Source organism: Argentina anserina, chromosome 6 (genome assembly GCF_933775445.1).
Source record: "Argentina anserina chromosome 6, drPotAnse1.1, whole genome shotgun sequence".
NCBI classification, from domain to species: domain Eukaryota; kingdom Viridiplantae; phylum Streptophyta; class Magnoliopsida; order Rosales; family Rosaceae; genus Argentina; species Argentina anserina.
The window spans coordinates 7657955-7674002 of NC_065877.1; the positions used below are offsets into that span (position 1 = coordinate 7657955).

Below are 16048 nucleotides of genomic sequence, written 5' to 3' on the forward strand. Positions count from 1 at the left end.
AGAACAAATTAACAAGAACATGTCATTTGTATGAGTACACATATTATACAGATGACAATATATATATATAAGTATAAATTATTATATATAAGTTAACTAATTAAGGTTCATTTTCTTAATTAGTTTGTTGCACACCAATTGAGGTTCTAGGTGACGGTAATATTCTATATGAGTTTAATAGACCGTTCGGTTCATAATTGATAATTTAGGTTTATTTGTGCATTATCTATAATGAAGATTACCTATCTCAGGTTGGTACTTGTACCATGTGGCTATATTACTGTTTTTTTATCTAAGTTTAGGGTAATTTATAATGTACATATCTTTTATCTGGTTAATAAAATTATCGTTTTCTCAAAAAAAAAAAAATTTGAGTTTTCTTTGATTAGCCACTGGGAGTTGGGATGGTTCTAGACCATGCCACCTGGTTTGTAAGAAAGCGATTAATGAACCACATGGAATACCATTATCATTGACCCGTATGCACTATTTACAAACAAATAATTTTGATTAACCAAATTAAAGTTTTAACTTATTACACACAAGGACAAAGAACCAAGATCTGCTCGATCATCCCTCCCTCTATATAATGCTCTACTTTTCTTTCTATTCAGTCCATGCTTAACCTTGGCCTATTGGAAAAACCTTCTCAAGCACAAGCTTGATAACACTGAACTCCTTCTAGCTACCTTGCTAGCTAACTTCGGCCAAACTTGGAAATGGTGAATATAACTTCCATCAAAACAGCATCTAATGGCCTGTGGCAAGGCGACAATCCTCTAAACTTTGCCTTCCCACTCCTAATAGTTCAGGCCACCTTGATCGTCGTGGTAAGCCGCTTCCTCGCTTTCCTCTTAAAACCCCTCCGCCAACCCAAAGTCATTGCAGAAATTGTCGTAAGTAATCTCTTACAGAAATTGCTTATAATGTTATGTTATCGCACCTTGATTCTGTAATATTTTGTTTGTTCTTTCTAACGTATAGTATTATTAATTTGGACTAGGGTGGAGTTCTGCTTGGTCCTTCAGTTTTAGGACGAAACAAAGATTACTTGCACAAAATCTTTCCTTCATGGAGCACCCCGATTTTAGAATCAGTGGCGAGTATTGGTCTTCTATTTTACTTATTCCTTGTAGGCTTAGAGCTGGACCTGAGCTCCACCCGTCGAAGTGGCATTAGGGCATTCGGCATAGCCCTCTCCGGCATAACGCTCCCTTTCCTCGGCGGCATCGGCGTCGCTTTGGTCTTCCGCAATACAATTGATGGAGCTGATAGAGCAGGGTTCACTCAGTTCCTTGTCTTCATGGGAGTGGCCCTCTCCATCACCGCCTTCCCCGTGCTTGCCCGCATCTTAGCGGAGCTCAAACTTTTAACCACTCAGATTGGGGAGACTGCCATGGCCGCTGCTGCCTTCAACGACGTTGGAGCATGGATCTTGCTGGCCTTGGCGGTCGCCCTGGCAGGTGACGGTGCTGGTGGTCACAACAAGAGCCCTTTGATATCCGTTTGGGTCCTCCTTTCAGGTGATTTGTGTTTCATAATAAAATTTCATTTTGCTATTCATCATTTCATCTTGTTTCATAATGAATATATCCCCTTATACTCATTTTGCTTCCAACAAAAAATCATTTCTTGCATTATTTCTTAATGTTTTCTTGTAGTATGTCTATTTATCTTGATCTTTCCGTTATAATCAATAACTTTAGCACCAAATTATCATTCCAGTTACTTACTGTGACACTTGATAAACACGATGAGTAAATTTGAACTAAATTATATGGAGTTGGCATCTAACATGTGTCCTATTAATTAACAGGTGTTGCCTTTGTTGCCTTCATGATGGTCGTGGTCCGACCGGCCATGAAATGGGTCGCCAGACGGTGCACACCGGAGCAAGATGTCGTTGACGAAGCCTATATATGCTTAACCTTAGCCGGAGTAATGGTGTCCGGGTTCATGACTGACCTAATCGGAATTCATTCCATATTCGGAGCTTTCATCTTCGGACTCACAATTCCCAAAGGACAGTTTGCAGATAGATTGATATCGAGGATTGAGGACTTTGTGACTGGCTTGTTGCTTCCGCTTTACTTTGCATCAAGTGGTTTGAAGACGGATGTGGCTACAATACGTGGCGGCGGGGCATGGGGGTTGTTGGCTCTGGTTATCACCACGGCGTGCGCTGGGAAAATTCTAGGGACGTTTGTGGTGGCAGTGATGTTTAGGATTCCGGTAAGAGAGTCCTTAACACTTGGTGTGCTCATGAACACCAAAGGCTTGGTGGAGCTCATTGTGCTAAACATTGGCAAGGAGAAGAAGGTCAGTTCATCAGCTAATTGACTTGTTCATCATAAAATGCAATTTTTAGGAGATTTTGGCAACGATAGAAATTAGAGAATATTGCATAAGATAGGTACTACCCGAAAAAACATGTCATTTACCACTTTTCCCACAAATCATAATTTGAGTCCTAATTAGAAGTGTAATGTCGGATGTATTGTTGAATGCATGGATGCCAAACTGTCTAAGTTAGCCTAGAAATCTAAGTATATACTTAGTTTAATATTATATACCAATACGTTTTACATCGTTTTCAATTTATCTTAACACGATATCATATGATTAGAGTCATAAGACTTCTTAAGAAAAAGATCAATAAGCACATCAGTACTTCAGTAGTTTATCGTTTACTCTAATACTAAATTAATAAACAATATATGGTTTAAAGATGTGACCAATCAAAGAAATGGTCCATGAAGAATCAATTGAACATATTTTGAAGGAAAAGCCACATTTGTTTAAGTAGCCACATTTCTTTGAGTTAGGTCACTTGTGTGGTTTTTTAGAATGATCACACTACTAAAGGCAACGAAAATAATGTGTCTTTTGCCCATCATTTTTGTAGTGTAAAACTAAATATTTGCTTAAGAACTGTTTTGTTTATAGGTGCTAAATGACGAGTCATTTGCAATCCTAGTCCTCATGGCGCTCTTCACTACCTTCATCACAAGTCCGGTAGTGATGGCCATTTACAAACCGGCGCGTGGAATCCCTATTCACACTCACCGTAACCTAGGTGATTTATCCACATCTGATCAAGCCTCCAAAGACGAGCTCCGGATACTTGCATGTGTTCATGGTCCAAACAATGCACCCTCACTCATAAGCTTAATAGATTCAATTCGAAGCAGCACCAGTATTTCCCAGCTCAAACTCTTCCTAATACACCTTGTCGAGCTCACCGAGCGCTCTTCTTCAATCATTATGGTCCAACGAGCTCGGAAAAATGGATTTCCTATCTTTAATCAAACGACTCGTGGTGAGTTATATGATAGGGTTTATGGGGCATTCCAAGCATATAGTCAAATGGGCCGAATTTCGGTCCGACCCACAACTGCAATATCAGCCTTGTCCACAATGCATGAGGATATTTGTCACGTGGCGGAAGATAAGAGGGCAACAATGATCATCTTGCCATTCCATAAGCAGTGGAGATGTGACGACGACGATCATGAGAAAAGAGAGATCAATATGGGCAATGGATGGAGAGGGGTCAACCAAAGAGTACTCCAAAATTCACCTTGTTCGGTTGCGGTTCTTGTGGACCGTGGATTTGGTAATTTTGAAGACCAAACTTTGGAGCCGGATAATGTTGTGGTCCGACGAATATGTGTTGTATTTTTTGGCGGTCCTGATGATCGAGAGGCTTTGGAATTAGGTGCTCGAATGGCTGAGCACCCGGCGGTCAAAATGAAGGTTGTGAGGTTTGTTGAGAAAGAAGGTTTCACTAAAGTGTCTGATGGGCTTATGTTAGAGCCTGCACCCACCAAGTCTACCGAGAACAGCTACAGTTTCTCCATAGCTGAAATGGACCGAGAGAAAGAAAAGGTATGAATTATGCTATATATAACTTGTGATGCTCATTTTTTTGTTAATAAAATAAAAATATCAAAGAACTTGTCACAATATTAGTAATTTTGTTTTATGATTTATTTTACGGGATAATTATTTTTAGAGAAATTCTAATCTTAAAAGGTAATTTATGATATGAAATCCATAATTTCAGTTTTCTTCGTTTAGTATAAAAAAACCCCACAATTTCAGTGAATCTATTCAGAAGGCTTCTTTATATATATATATATATATATATATATATTAAATTTGATCACGTTTGTTCATGTATCACTTTAGTAAGCAATGCTAGGATTACATATTGGAAATCTTATAGTGACCAACTGATGTTGTTTTACATGGATCAGGAACTAGATGAGGCTGCAGTGGCATTAATCAGGAGCAAATGGGTGGAGGATGGGAAGGCAGAGTACAGTGAGCAAGTTGTGGATGGAAATGTTGTGGAGGTGGTGTTGGCTATAGGACGCCGTGGAGATCATGACCTGATAATAGTTGGGAAAGGAAGGTTCCCATCAAGCATGGTGGCGGAATTAGCAGATCGTCGAGCAGAGCACGCCGAGCTAGGGCCTGTTGGAGACATTTTGACCTCCTCCGGCCACAATGTGGTCTCCTCAGTCCTTGTGATTCAACAACACGATGTAGCTCATGCAGTGGAAGCTCCGGCGTCAAAGATAGTGCCTGGAGAGTGTGAAAATTTCACCCCGGCCTGATGAATCTTATAGCGTACATGCTTGAGAATTAGTACAAGGAAATACAGTTATATAAAATTTATGATATATTTTAGCTTTAAGTCTAGAGAAAATTCAATTTTAAGGAGGATGCAAGGACTCACGTACTTTCTCCTCTATAATCTATATTACGAAGCTGGTGGCATTTTTTATTTATTTATATTGAATTTATTCCAATCATATATGCCCATGTCTCACATCTTCCACAAATCTATTCATGAGTGAAACAAAACGAGGCTTACAGCTTCTAAGTAAAAAAAATGTCACATCATTAAGACTAGTCACTCTACTGACATTTTGACACGTCACACATCCTAAAAAATGATTGTCTCACCAGAATATAACTGTTCATCTATTCTATGAAAATCGAGAGAGATTCGATCATCCGGAAAGATATATATGCCAATTTTGGCCAAGTGAATGTTTAGTCACAATCCATGCCATTGAATGGAGCACTAGTTTTGATAAGCACCTAAACAAAATTGCACTCAATCAAGTTATATGCTTTATTCATGTAGATCTTGAAAAAGAGATTGGGGAAGAGCTGGGAGATAAGCACCTAACCAAAAATTGCACTCAATGAAGTTATATGCTTTATTCATGTAGATCTTGCAAAAGAGATTGCCTGCTTAAATTTGGCCATGTGGTATAAATTCCTCACGTACAGACAGACGAATGATACCTACATGATCACCAATTTGGATAAAAATTTGTGGACATGATCATGTTATACATACCTAAATATTAAACAGTTTATGATCGAAAACTAAAATGAAAAGAATGAGCCGAATTATGAACTCCAAATTTTTATATCAGAGCATACATATGTGGATTATGGATGCATAACTAACTATCATTGCCTCATTGGATTCGTAAGCACTTACGCACGTACTGTTAAGATATCAAATGAAACTTTGCATATATAAATTCAAGCTAAATACGAGCATATACTGGCCAAGACGTGGAGGTAGGGCTGGGCATGGACGGGGACGGGCCAGGATTATGTGAATTCCGGTTACATCCCGTAATTTAAAATAAGGGACGGGATGAGACATGATTAAGTGTTTTTAAAAGTGATCCCGCCGAACCTGTGTCCCGTTTGTGATCAGGACGGGATCGAGACCAAAACGGGACTAAAATAATATTTGTAAAATAATGCAATAATTATCTTAGAATGAAAATAAAGAATTAATCAATTACCATATACACTATAACAAGTTCAATTCTACTTGTTAATTAACTTTAGATGCATATCTTGCTGAAATCTATTACTAGATAATCAATTAAGACTATATATCTTAATTAACAATGGTTTCCCTAATATTTAGAGAAGCAAAATAAACTCTTTTTTTTAAGAGTAAAATAAAGTCTTAGGGGGTTGTAGTTGTTTTTAACCTAATATTTCTTAATCAATTTAACGGTTGAAATGAAATCACATTATATATATACTAGTTATTTTAGTTTTATATTAATACGGGACAAGACGGGATTGAACGGGCCTTATTAAGTTAATCTTGATCCCGTCCCGTTATCTTAAAACAGGACCGCGACGGGACGGAATGTACATTTTTCAAACATGAATCTCGTCCTCGTCTCTGCAAATTTAGGGATGGGACCTGGATTTCGGGACCAAATGCCCAGCCCGTGGAGGTTTCAATAACACTAGGTGAGATTGTATATATTGGAAAAGAATTATCATCTTCTGATTATGATTGAATAATTAAGGTTCAATTTCACCGACCAAAGAAGAAAGCTGTTGGAAATTTAGAAAAATCAATTAAAGGATTTGGCAATGGTTATCGAATATGAAGGATAATTTTGATCAAATGATATGGAGATAACTATGATCACCTAAAGTAGCACTACTTGCAAATGCACATCACGATCTAACCCCATAACTCGTCGGCTTGCAAAACAGTCAAACCTCTTTAATTAGTCTAATGGCTGGGTGAAGTCTGGAGTTTCAAAAATCTATATATCTCTCAAACCCTCGCCTAGGAGCCGTATCATATTAACCTAGCTAGCTTTAAAGTTTTATTGCACATACAGAATAATTTGCTTGGTAGCTAGTGATATACATCATTGAGAACTTGCCAGAAAACAAAAAATATGTGGAGAGCTACCTGATAAATATACAGATTTCGGTCGACCAACATTTATGTGTGCTTATAGCAAAACCCTCCAAGAAAAATTGCTACCCAGAAAATATAGTTTCTACGTATATAAATACTGCATATATAATAGACCTCAAATTATTGTGATAGCTGTCAAATTAACACTATACGTAAGACGTACATGAATGAATATATAACTGAATTCAAGTTAAACGATGCATTTAATCTCTTCTGTAATTCAGGGTGGACTTTTGCTAGGACCTTCTGCACTTGGCCGGATCAAAGATTTCTCAGAAATCATATTCCCTTCATGGAGCACTTCCATACTCGAATCAGTAGCAAGCATCGGACTCCTCTTCTACCTATTCCTCGTAGGCCGAGCTCGACTTGAGCTCCAGTCGCCGCAGTGGCAAAAGCGCAATCACCATAGCGCTCGCGGGCATTTGCCTCCCTTTTCTCATCGCAGTAGGAGTCACATTCTTCTTGCGAAAGGCCATCAACGGTGAGAACAAAGTAGGGTACCCTCAGTTCCTCATGTTCATAGGGGTAGCCTTCTCCATCACTGCCTTCCCTATCCTAGCACGCATCTTAGCAGAGCTCAAACTGCTCACAACACGCACAGGTGAAACGGCAAAGGCTGCAGCAGCCTTCAACGACGTGATTGCATGGGTTCTGCTGGCGTTGGCCGTGGCCCTAGCGGGTGGGAACCACAACGGCCCTCTAGTCTCCATTGGGGTTCTCTTTCTGGCGTAGCTTTTATTGCATTAATGTTCATTTTGGTCCGTCCTATGATGACTTGGGTTGCTAACCGCTGCTCATCTCAAGTTGAGGACGAAGCTTATATATGCTTAATCCTAGCAGGGGTCATGTTGTCCGGGTTCATGACTGATCTAATCGGTGTCCATTCCATCTTCGGGGCGTTTATATTTGGTTTAACCATTCCGAAAGGTGGTGAATTTGCCGCCAAACTGACGAAGAGGATCGAGGATTTTGTGTCTGGTTTGCTTCTCCGATCCCTCTCTATTTTGCTTCGAGTGGTTTGAAGACTGATGTTACTAAGATACATGGGATCAAGGCATGGGGTCTACTGGCTCTGGTTATTTCAGTTTCTTGCACAGGAAAATTTTTGGGAACGTTTTTGGTCGCAATGATGTGTATGATACCAGTGAGGGAGTCATTAGGTTTAGGGGTGGTAATGAATACTAAAGGGTTGGTGGAGATTATTGTGCTCAATATTGGCAAAGAGAAAAAGGTAATTTTCACAACCTCTGAAAGTTAATTAATATTCATAATATCGAATAATTATAAAGAATATGCTCTCTTCTCTTAGTAGTATAGATAAATATCTTTGTTCCTCTCTACTTTCGTATCAATTCTCTGGTTTAATATTACGGTCTCTGCTGATTTCAAATTAACCATACCATTTCTAAACGCCAATTAATTGATTTTCTGCTTGAAAATTTTAACTCAGCACGGGTCTGATATTCTTCCATGTTGGCTTAATTACATGCATAAAATAAGTGTGTGAATCCGTCACTCTGTTGATCAGAAGAAACAGAGCATATAAAAACTTCTTAATTAAGGACCCAGATCGATGATTATAGAATCTCGCTTTGTATGCATGTATTACTGAAAAAATTTATATTTTTTAGCCAATAACCGTGTGATCGGCCGGTGTGATGATCGACTTGCGGAACATATATATAGTCTCTATTTAGAGTATCAGTTTCTATCTAGAGTGAACATTCACTCTGAAATTACAGAGTGAAGTTCTAATTTTAACACACTTTTTCCGTCAAATTTTTTCTTCAAGTGATTCAATATTTAGGTATGTTATTCAAGATCATTTATGTAAAAATTCGTCTAATTTAGTTATTTTTAAGGTATTAGAATTAGATTAAATCAATGAACGAACTAAATCTGTTCAACGTAAACCGTTCATGTAAATCTCAATTTTAAAAGCTCAAACTATTGTCAAATTGAATGAAACTTTGCATAGGTGATCTTGAATAACATACCTAAATATTAAATCACTTATTATAAAAACATTTGACTGAAAAATGTACTAAAATTGGAACTTCACTATGTAATTTCATAGTGAAAGTTCACTCTGAATATGAACTGTATATATATATATATATATATATATCACTCCTGTAAAATATCATACAATTTGATGATCATTAAAACGTTGAAACATTATTAAATCACTGAACAAATCGAATTTATTCAAACTGAACCGTTCGTATTAATCATGATTATGAAAGACCAAACAATCATCAAATTGGCTGAAATTTTACATGAGTGATCTATACATTATGTTATAACATATATACGGTGGAGATGTAAAAAATTTACCGAAAAATGAGTCAAATAACAAAGTTCACTATGTAATTTCAAAGTAAACATTCACTCTAGATAGGAAATATATATATATATATATATATTCTCAAATAAGGACGTCCTTATTTATTCAATTGGTGTGAATTTCCATTTTTTAACCACTTTTTAGTCGAATTTTCTCATCTCCACCGTTTAATATCTAGATAATATTATGTAGATCATTTCTGCATAATTTCAGCCAATTTGGTGATAGCTAAGACTCTCAGAATCGAAAAACAAATGGACAGACTGAATTCTGTCAAACATGAACCGTTTATATTTTTAACAGACAAATGCAATTTTGAGGGCCTTAACGATCACCAAATTGGCTGAAATTTTACAGAGATGATCTACACAATATTATCTAGGTACTAGACGGTGGAGATGAGGAAATTTGATTAAAAAATAGTGTAAAAAGGGAAATCCGCACCAATTGAATAAATAAGGATCTCCTTAGCCAAGAAGCCTTGCATATAGTTCACTTTAAAAAGGCAAAATATGATCGAAAAGTGTGCCAAAATTAGAACTTCACTCTGTAATTTCAGAATGAATGTTCACTCTAGATCATCTCTACAAAATTTCATATATATGCCTCTTTAGGTGCGGACGTCCCGATTCCAGCGACGACAGGCTGTAACGATGTGGTGGACCAGCACCTCCGCATTACCCACCTTCCAGCGATCCCATATGTGCTGCCCGGAGCTCTATCGACGACCCACGGCGGCCAAAATCTGTAAAAATTAAGTTTCTGAGCAGATTCCGGCGATTTCGCGATTCTAGTCGCCGTGGGTCGCTAATGGAGCTCTGACCGGCACAGACGGGACCACCAAGAGGTGGGGAGTGCGACTGTCGTGATCCGCCCCGCCGTTGCCGGAATCGGCGAATCCGCATCTTGTTGAACTCACTGATCGTTCCTCTTCCATTATGATGGTACACAAAGTTCGAAAGAATGGTTTGCCCTTCATCAACCGCTTTTGTCTAGGGGTGTCACAGGGCCATATCGCCACAGCATTTGAAGCTTATGGTCAAGTTGGTCAAGTCATTATTCGTCATACAACAGCCATCTCCGTTTTCTCTACAATGCACGAGGATATTCTCGACATTGCTGAAGCTAAGAGAGTGTCCATCATCATCTTGCCTTATTTCAACAAACAGTGGAATATACAGGGTCAAGAGACGATGGATAATTCCGGGCATGGCTGGAAGAGAGTGAATGAGAGAGTTCTAAAATGTGCCAAGTTCCCGGTAGCATTGTTTGTGGATCGCGGATTTGGTGTTAGGAGTGCAAGTCCCTCGAGTCCTACCAATCTTAAGAGGGTGTGCATCCTGTTCCTGGGCGGACCCGATGACCGCAGGGCACTGGAGTATGTTGATGGAATTGCTAATCAAAGTGTTGTGGTTACTGTTGTGAGGTGTTTGGAGCAGAGCTCTAATCATCTAAGCCCCATCACCAACCCAGAAAAGGGACTTGATGAGTTTGCAGTGGCAGAGTTTCGAAGGCAGAATGAGACGGTGGAATTTATAGAGAAGGTGGTAGTGGAGAACATTATAGACACGGTGGTCGGCATAGGGCACAGGAGGGAATATGATCTGGTGATCGTGGGGAAGGAGCACCACTCTTCAACCATCGTTGCAGAATTGGCTCACAATCAGCTGGACCATACTGAACTGGGAACATTTGGAGATGCATTAGCTTCATGCTCCCAAGAAATTTTGTGCTCCGTGCTTGTTATACGTGCAGCACAGATTTGAAATCTGGGGTTGATACATATTATAGCATCGGGCTATATGTACATTAGTTTGCGCTAGCTTCACATGTTCAGGCTTGTCATTCCACACACCATCATGGAGGAGTACAAATAAAAGAGCATTTCTGGATTTCAGCTAATTTCAGATTTCTGGATTGAAACTAAATTTGCTATACGGAAGGAAGCAACACCTAACTCGGGATACATCCACCGTTGGTTAGAATGTAGGGGAAGGAACAAAAATTATTTCATCAAGTTATGCATTGAAGGAGCACACGATGTTTCAATATTACAATTTAAGGTAGCAACCAGAGTACGAAGGTGCTTTCCATCGCCGCTGATTACCCAGAACTAAACCAGAATTTTGCCCAGAAAGTTAAAATTTTACAAGGCCTTATATGATGTATGAAGAAATTGATCAGAGAACGAAGAAAGATACAATGAAACAAATTAATTTGATAAACTAGTGCCATTACAATTAAAAAGAAATTCAAGTTCTCAAACTCCACAAATATTTTGAATCCTCATTTGAATCGGGCAATCAACCCTTCTTGTGCACAATTGTACATAGTATAGACAACTTGGAATTAACAAATATCCCCAATAAAGTTACATAAAACTTTGGATGAAAATAACATTTGATCAAAATATACTAACCTCAAGAAAAATGTCTTTTCTATAATGGATCCAAATTCCAGTTTTGATACCAGCCATTCAGTCAGCAACTGCTAACAAATTTCACATCCATCATCTTTAGCACAATCGGCAGCCACTTTAAGTGCTCATTGTCTAATTACCGGTAAACCAGGAATTTGGTGGAGACCATATCAAATTCTGCCTCGACATACAAAAAGGAACAACAAAAACAAAAATCAGACTCCGGACTCATTCTCATACAGCCAAACCAAAATCAAATTTTCCAGCGACCAACAATATTTCTTGATCCCTCTCTTCCCAGGTCACAATTGTCAATAAAAGCACCAATGGCCCCATGTAAAATCACTACATACTAGACCAAAACATATTCCAAAAAATTTCATGTTGAAAACAACCTTGTTAAGAAAGAAATCCTTAAAGAAAACATATTTTATCACAAAATATGAGTAAATGAAGCAGGACATCCACTAAACACCAGACTAGAGTGTTAAAATAAACTAACCTTAGTCAAAGCCTCCACCAGTCCATGTTGAATCAGATTTCCCATTGTGACCAACACCTTTCGTCGGTGCACTCTGGTAGCCACTATCAAATCCATCATCTTTGCCATCATCCCAACCAGCCCAACCATCACTGCTATTAGAACCAGTTCCCTTTGTAGAGACTTCCTTCCTATTATCTTTGGTGTCCCAATCATCCCATGAATTTGAGTTATACGAGTTAGTATGCCCAGTCGACGAGGACTGTCCCTGTCCAGCAGAAGAATTCCATCCTGACTCTTGTTTATTGAAGTTTTGATAATATCCATTTTGCTCGCTATCATCTCGTGGCCAATTGTCAGCCTTCCAGTTTCCTTCTTTAGATAACTCTTCAACCTTCTGGGATGCCATTGCCATGACCCCTTTCATTATTCCCCAAGTTCTTTGTCCTATCTCTGAAGTCTTTGCAGTAACAACATTTACGGTTTCATTTACCTTGTTCTCATAGCCACCCTCTTTCACCTGGTACAAAAGTTTATTTTCACATTTGTTAATCAAAATATATAAATTGGATAAGGTCCATAATTAAAAAAACTATATATTAAATTATATACAAACCAGAATATGACCGTGATAATGATGGTACAATTGTGTTGGATATGTGCCCAATTAATCTCAATAGTTAGAGAAGAAAGGAGGAAGTTACAAGACACCGTCCTATTTAAGAGTGTAGCTTTTCCATTCCAGCACCACCAATAATTTTCTTTCCTTCCCCTTTTTTTTTATTGTGATCTAGAAAATATGGAGAATAATAAGCCCTCTTGTTGATAAGATGAGATCTTTCCATTATAGTTTGCCGTTCATCTTTTACACGCAATATTAGTTAAAGCTCTGTCGGTACGGTTTATGAATATCTTGTAATTTGTGAAATGTCTCACCAAATGATTAACCTACACTACTCTAGTTACCCAAACATAACAAGTTCACACCTCAGATTCCTTCATGGTGTAGCAAAAGCTAACCTAGTAAACTACCGTATTCACTACTACTTTACACTGCAGCATTACGTTGTTATCATCTGGTTGAAACTGATACAAGTCCAACCATACAGCCGTATTCAAATGGAGTTCAGATCAGACTATATGTCATCTCCTTACGCGCAAATATCCATCAGCTTGAACTGTTGACCATTCATCATAAGTTTCACAGACTAGGAAAAATAGATGACAATGAAAAGGAAATGGACTAGTATTAATGGACGACAGTGTTCACAGCTCTATTGGGAAACAAACAAGATATTAAAGTTACAATATTTCACTATCAAATGCTTTAACTACCATTTTTATACTTTTGTAGATTGATATAATGTTGGAGTCCCATAAAAATTTACTCAAGTATCATAATAGGTGCCACATTCTGTCCACAAATTGGAGGAACAAAACTAGAAGCACTGACGAATAAAGAGTAAATGATCATTTGCTTCCACATTCATCTCATTATTTGCATTAACCATCAATCAAGTATCATGTTGGTTAATAATTTTCAAACAAGACAAATAAAATCACTGGCAGAGTGCTCATATAATAACTAGCATAATAATAAGTTTGATAGTGAAGGTACCTTAGAGGTGAGCTCTTTTGTGCCTGCCTGTACTACAGTTGCAGCTGATTGAGCTGCAGATGCAGCAACTAAAGATAGCCTACCAATGCCCTACACAAAATGTGTGCACTTATGTATCAATATCAGCTATTCCTATGGAAAATTCACACATTAGAGTAAACACAGATGATGTGATAAAAATACAAATAAAGCAACCTGAGAAACAACAGATAACACGTCTCCTTGTGAATTGTTATTATAATTACTCTGCGAGGGTGCCGGGCTAGACCCGAACCCGACATACTTGCCACCTTGCGAAGGCGGCAGCCCGTCGGGCCTGGACTCATTCTCCGCCATCTTCCTGGCGAAAAAGCTCTCCTTGTTCGCTGCCGAAGCCTCATACTGCGACCTCATAATGTCCTCCGTCGATCTGGACCTCGACGGCATCCCTCCGCCGTTGCCATACCCGCCGCCTGCGCCTCTAACATCGCCGGTGGACTGATTCCGCCTCATATCATTCGATCTGAACCCGTCATCGTCCCAATTATCCCAACCTCCGCCGCCGCCGCCTCCCCTGCTGCCTCCACCTCCTCCGCCATGAGCCAGAGGCGGCTTCGTCTTCCCAAACCCGACGCTCTCCTTCACGACCGGCGGGTCCCGCCACGGTCTTCCCTCGGCTAGGGCTTGAATCCGATCCCGGTACACGCTGGCAGCGTTGGTGTTGTACTTGGCGACGATATCGGTCTCTTTGGAGACGCCGTAGGCGGCGAGGAAGGCGTTGAGGCGCTCGTTGCCGCCGGCCTCCATCTTCTTGATCTGGATCTCGGACCAGGAGTCCATGGTGACGGATCGGACAAAGGAGATGTGGACGCCGAGGCCGCGGTGCTTGCCGGAGCACTCAAGGCACATGAAGACGCCGTAGGAGACCGAAGCCCATTGCGGATTCTTCTGCGAGCAGTCCACGCAGATCTTGTTCCCCGGCTGCGATTGCAGGTCCCGGAGGCGCCTTGATGCCGCCATGTTTCAGCCCCGATCCGCTCCGATCTGAATCGAATCAACGATCCAAAACCAAATTTCAATAGAAAAAATATGGAAATTGAAAAGAGAATGAAGCTTCTACTCTCTATCTCTCGAGAGGAAATTGGGGGAGGAGATCACCGACACCGTGAAATCAGGCGAGGCATTATATATTTTGTTTCTCTTTGATTTTAATATTGGATGGTGGGGGTTTGGAACACAATGGCAACAGATGGACTACAAGCCTACAACAACACTGACCCCGACTTCCTGAGAACTAATATGGAACCCGCGCGTGGGCGGCACGTAATTTTTTTATGCAAACAACATTATTTTCATAAATGCATGTAGGCTAATCAGTTGTAGAGAGACTAATCCACAAGAATCACGAATATGACGAACAAGTGACCGTACTCAAATACAATCTTTAACTGCTTCATGAAGAGCAAAGATCTCTGTGTGATTCGAAGAAGTAGCAACAAGAGATTGCTTAGTGGATCTCCAAGATATTGTCGTATTCCCAATGGTAAACACATAATCGATTTGAGAACGAGCCTTGTGAGGGTCAGAAAGGTACCCAGCATCGGCATAACCAACTAATACGTTGTTTGAAGTCTTTACATCGGGTGAAGGAGCAGGATAGGACCGGTTTCTGCTCTCGGCACCGTGGTCTGCCACCACCATGCCGTGGCTGCTAGCGGCGGCTCTGCCACGTATGGTGGTGCTGTCGGGGCTGCCTGCGGCGCCGGTGTGAGGTGGCACGGCCATGGTATTCTCTCTGTTGCAAGAATCGAATAATCCCATGTCAAGGGAACCTTTCAAGTACCGAAACAAATGCTTGATACCATTCCAATGACATAACATAGGCACTGAGCTAAATCTAGCTAATAAGTTCACTGCGAAAGATATGTTCAGTTTAGTGCATTGAGCAAGATACAATAGTGCCCCAATTGCACTAAGGTATGGAATTTCAGAACCAAGAATTTCTTCATCATCCTCTTTAGGATGGAATGGATCCTTCTTGATATCTAGACTTCAGACGACCATGAGAGTAGACAATTGACTGCATAGATCCATATTAAAACGTCGAAGCATTTTATTCGTGTAATTCGACTGATGCACTAAGATGTCGTTGGCCCTGTGCACAAGCTCAAGGCCGAGACAAAATCTTGTCCTCCTAGGTCTTTCATCTCAAATTCCGACTTCAAGTAAGACACGGTCTCTTCAATCTTATCAAGAGTACCAAATATGTTCATGTCATCAATATAAACCGCAACGATGACGAATCCAGAATTTGTCTTCCTTATGAACACGCATGGGCATAGTTCATCATTCTTATAACCTCTCTCTTTCAAGTACTTGTGCAACCGATTATACCACATTCTTCTGGATTGCTTCAACCCGTACAACGA

At 39.7% G+C, this 16048-nt stretch overlaps 2 protein-coding genes and 1 pseudogene across 4 annotated transcripts; 2 read left to right on the plus strand and 1 right to left on the minus strand.

The window, feature by feature from the left end:
* The first annotated feature begins 719 nt into the window (after window positions 1-719).
* LOC126796784 (cation/H(+) antiporter 20) lies at window positions 720-4622 on the plus strand. The gene is made up of 5 exons (XM_050523512.1): window positions 720-896; window positions 1004-1523; window positions 1817-2319; window positions 2947-3888; window positions 4260-4622. The coding sequence occupies exons 1-5, from the start codon at window positions 720-722 to the stop codon at window positions 4620-4622; spliced, it is 2505 nt and encodes an 834-aa protein (XP_050379469.1).
* Window positions 4623-6869: 2247 nt separating this feature from the next.
* Window positions 6870-10917, plus strand: LOC126796785 (cation/H(+) antiporter 20-like; annotated as a pseudogene).
* A 408-nt stretch (window positions 10918-11325) lies between these two features.
* On the minus strand, window positions 11326-14861 carry LOC126797606 (ADP-ribosylation factor GTPase-activating protein AGD7-like). Of its 3 annotated transcripts, XM_050524266.1 has the most exons (5): window positions 14740-14861; window positions 13836-14663; window positions 13641-13730; window positions 12044-12542; window positions 11326-11718 (listed from the first exon to the last, which is right to left on the minus strand). In XM_050524266.1, exons 2-4 carry the CDS (start codon window positions 14637-14639, stop codon window positions 12045-12047), a joined length of 1392 nt encoding a protein of 463 aa, XP_050380223.1. In that variant the 5' UTR covers window positions 14640-14663; window positions 14740-14861; the 3' UTR covers window positions 11326-11718; window position 12044. The 3 variants fall into 3 exon arrangements, with proteins under 3 accessions (XP_050380223.1, XP_050380224.1, XP_050380222.1); XM_050524267.1 differs by lacking the exon at window positions 14740-14861 and having other exon boundaries at window positions 11326-11722; window positions 13836-14730; XM_050524265.1 differs by lacking the exon at window positions 14740-14861 and having other exon boundaries at window positions 13836-14729.
* Between the last annotated feature and the right edge of the window lie 1187 nt (window positions 14862-16048).